This window comes from Sceloporus occidentalis, unplaced genomic scaffold, assembly GCF_023333645.1.
Source record: "Sceloporus occidentalis isolate IW3139 unplaced genomic scaffold, rSceOcc1.0.p SCAF_137, whole genome shotgun sequence".
Taxonomy (NCBI): Eukaryota; Metazoa; Chordata; class Lepidosauria; order Squamata; family Phrynosomatidae; genus Sceloporus; species Sceloporus occidentalis.
This window is the reverse complement of record NW_028317117.1, coordinates 772,631-775,865: the sequence shown is the minus strand read 5'-3', so window position 1 is coordinate 775,865 and position 3,235 is coordinate 772,631. Positions and strand designations below refer to the sequence as shown.

The 3,235-nt window shown below is 50.1% G+C and overlaps 1 protein-coding gene across 1 annotated transcript; it reads left to right on the top strand.

Moving 5' to 3' along the window:
- The first annotated feature begins 528 nt into the window (after positions 1–528).
- On the top strand, positions 529–2,507 carry LOC149281194 (octanoyl-[acyl-carrier-protein]:protein N-octanoyltransferase LIPT2, mitochondrial-like). Its single transcript, XM_089499544.1, has 2 exons — positions 529–979; positions 2,260–2,507. Exons 1-2 carry the CDS (start codon positions 529–531, stop codon positions 2,505–2,507), a joined length of 699 nt encoding a protein of 232 aa, XP_089355670.1.
- Positions 2,508–3,235: the final 728 nt, after the last annotated feature.

The following is a 3,235-nucleotide window of genomic DNA, read 5'->3' as shown; positions in this document are numbered from 1 at the left end:
GCATATGGGCTAATTACCCCAAAACGGTCACCATCAGAATTTCTTGCGGCGGACGCGTCGCCTATCGCTGCGGCAAAAGTGGCCGATAGGGATGCATACTTACCTATACCCTATTGTACAGCGCTACGGAATATGATGGCGCTATATAAAACAATAAATAATAACACTGCCGCTCTAGGGGCTCATCAGGTCCGGCGGCTTGCGGCTGGGTACACCGACAGCACCCTGCGCAGGTATAAAGACCGCGTGACCGTACGTATATCGACAGCCGCTCAGTCTCCCCATTCTGGCCTCGTTTCTATATATAGATATTTATTGATGGACAGTTATTATATATGCTGTAATTGTGCAGAATTATTATTTCACGTGTAATAAACAATGTCTTTTTCCAGAAGCGGTTTGTTATATACAGCACTCGGTGTTTTCTGCTACATGGGCGGCCGGGTGCTGGATACTCCCCCAGCAGTCACTGGCATGTAGTGCACCGGCAGCCCTCGCTTCCCAGCGCGCTAGGCCTCAGTCCCCGGCATGTCCGCTACCGCCGGCCGGCCCGTGTTGCGGGTTCTCCGGCTGGGCTTACTACCTTACACCGAGGCCCTGCGGGTGCAGCAGGGCTGCGTGCAGGCCGTGAAGGAGCGGGCGGCGGAGCCTCGGGGCACAGTGCTGCTATGTGAGCACCCGGCCGTGTACACGGTGGGGATCCGGCGGGCACCGTACCCGGTGCTGGAAGAGGAGAGGCTCCGTCAGATCGGGGCCGATTTCCAGCGCACTGACCGCGGAGGCCTCATCACTTTCCACGGCCCCGGACAGCTGGTGTGCTACCCCGTGCTGGAGCTGGGTCCCCTGCGCCGGACGCTGCGGGCCTATGTATGCGGTCTGGAGGGGGCGGTCATAGGCCTGTGCCGGAGCCTCGGTCTGGATGCGTATCGCGCCCCGGAGACAGGGGTATGGGTCCGGGACATGAAGATCTGCGCTATCGGTGAGCGCTCTAGGCCTAGACACCTACTGCACGGGCACAGACGCGGGCTTATACCCCCTGCATGCGGGCGAAGGGTTCGGTGCTGCCTGTCAGACATATGATAACAAATCACACGAACGAAGCATGCTGGGGGGATATATATATATATATATATATATATATATATATATATATATATATATATATATATATGGACCCCCCCACACACACCGGCCGGGTAGATCCTATATTTTTATATTTATATATTTATATATATATATATATATATATATATATATATATATATACACACAGAACCCCCCACCTGCCGGGGTAAATGTATATATGCCAGCAGGGCACACATTTTCCTAAGTTTCTGTCTTTTGTTCTGTGAATAAATCTTCAGTGGAAAACTAAGAGTCAGAGGCTGAGATAGAATGGAAGGAAGTTTTACTTCACCGAGAGGGTGGTAGATAAGTGGAACAGCCTCCCAGCAGAAGTGGTAGAGGGTAATACAGTGAGGGGATTAAACATGCATGGGATAGACATACGGCTCCTGAATCTAAGACGAGACCAACGACTGATTAAGATTTGAGTCGTTACAGCAGGAGAAACGGGCGACTAGACTGGGGCCGATCTGCCGGCAGGTTCTGTGTTTCTATAGAAAGAAGACAGTAATCCAGGCCTCGTCTGAGTGGGACGGCACCTTTAGGGGATGCGCTGTATGCCATTAAGAAAGCACAGTATTTGATCTATACATTGTGCCGGCTATAGCTCAATAGACGCATATACCGGTATATGTAGTGACATATCAGTGTATGCTAGAAGTGTAATTAAAGGAACAGCGTAGACCCCCCCCCACCTGCAAATTAAAAGTCATTAGACCGGCAGCCAATCGCATGCCTGCTAGCAAAACATCAGATAGCGTCCATGTGTTTGGCGGCTGCTAGTCCAGTTTCTTTCTACAGGGACTGTGGGGCATCAATAAGAATGGGAGTTCTAATGAGCGCTACTGAGCATGTGCAGGAAGCATACCATGGTATGCTCCATGCCGTCAGCAGAGGCGGCTGGGGGAGGAGTTAAATGAGACAGAAGAATCCCATGCAGTGAAACCCCCCCGGCGTCCCTGTACAGTATACTCTAATACAACCAAACGTAGTGATCTGCAACCCAACCTTCCATGTTCTATCAAAAGAAACCACCGAGTCTGGCTTGGCCGTGCCTCTCTATGGTAAGCTCACCGCGTTTATCCTGTATGTTCTCTGCTGTGTGGCATTGATTAGCTTCGGGTTCTGTTGCAGGGGTTCACTGCGCCAGACGCGTTACCTCCCACGGACTGGCTTTGAACTGCAACACGGACCTCACGTGGTTCGAACACATCGTCCCTTGCGGGATCGTAGGAAAAGGAGTCACGTCCCTGACCCAGGAGCTCGGAAGGGACGTCACCGTGGAGGAAATCATCCCTCCGTTCCTGGAGGCCTTCGAAGAGGAATTTAAATGCACTTTAGCCTTTGAGGACCAACCGGAACAGATAAACGGAACATCGTAATATCTGGAACGTGTATTAAAATGATCTTCGTTTAATCGTTTAGAATCATTAAGACGTCTTCTTCTGTTGCGGGCTCTTTATGTGACGCGACGGGGGCTACAAATGAATTGGGCGCTAAGGAGAAAGTGTCGCGTCCTAAGGTGTTTGTGTCTGGAGAAGAATCTGTTGGTCTGGAGGTTCCAGGATACAGATTGAGAACCCATAGCTGACCACAAAAAATTGTATGCTAGCAAGTCCTGTCCGCTACACATCCTCCAGAAGGGACAGCAGGGATGTCGAGGAAAGATTAGGAGGTCATAATCTACAACTAGAGGTTTAGATGGAATGTAAGGAAGCTTTACTGTCTCCCAAGAGAAGTGGTAGAGGGGTAATACAGCGAGTGAATGTAACCATGCATGGGATAGGCATATGGCTCCTGACCAATGACTGATTAGGGTCCTTAGATCAGGAAAGATGGGCCAAATGGTTCTTATTTGCCCTCAGATACAATGTTTCTATGAAAGGAACACAGAAAAGACCAAGTTCAGATGCATTGTTAGTCTAGATGCCCCTGGTGGACACTTGCGGAATTGCAATCAAACCTCACGATCTTCTGCTTGAAGGTCACGAAGCTCAAGTCAGAGGACCCTAGGACTCGTTACCAGCTTCCCGTGATTAGAGAAAGACCGTTCCCCACAGATTCCAGCTGTCTATACACTATTCACACACATGCCATCATCCTTATGTCT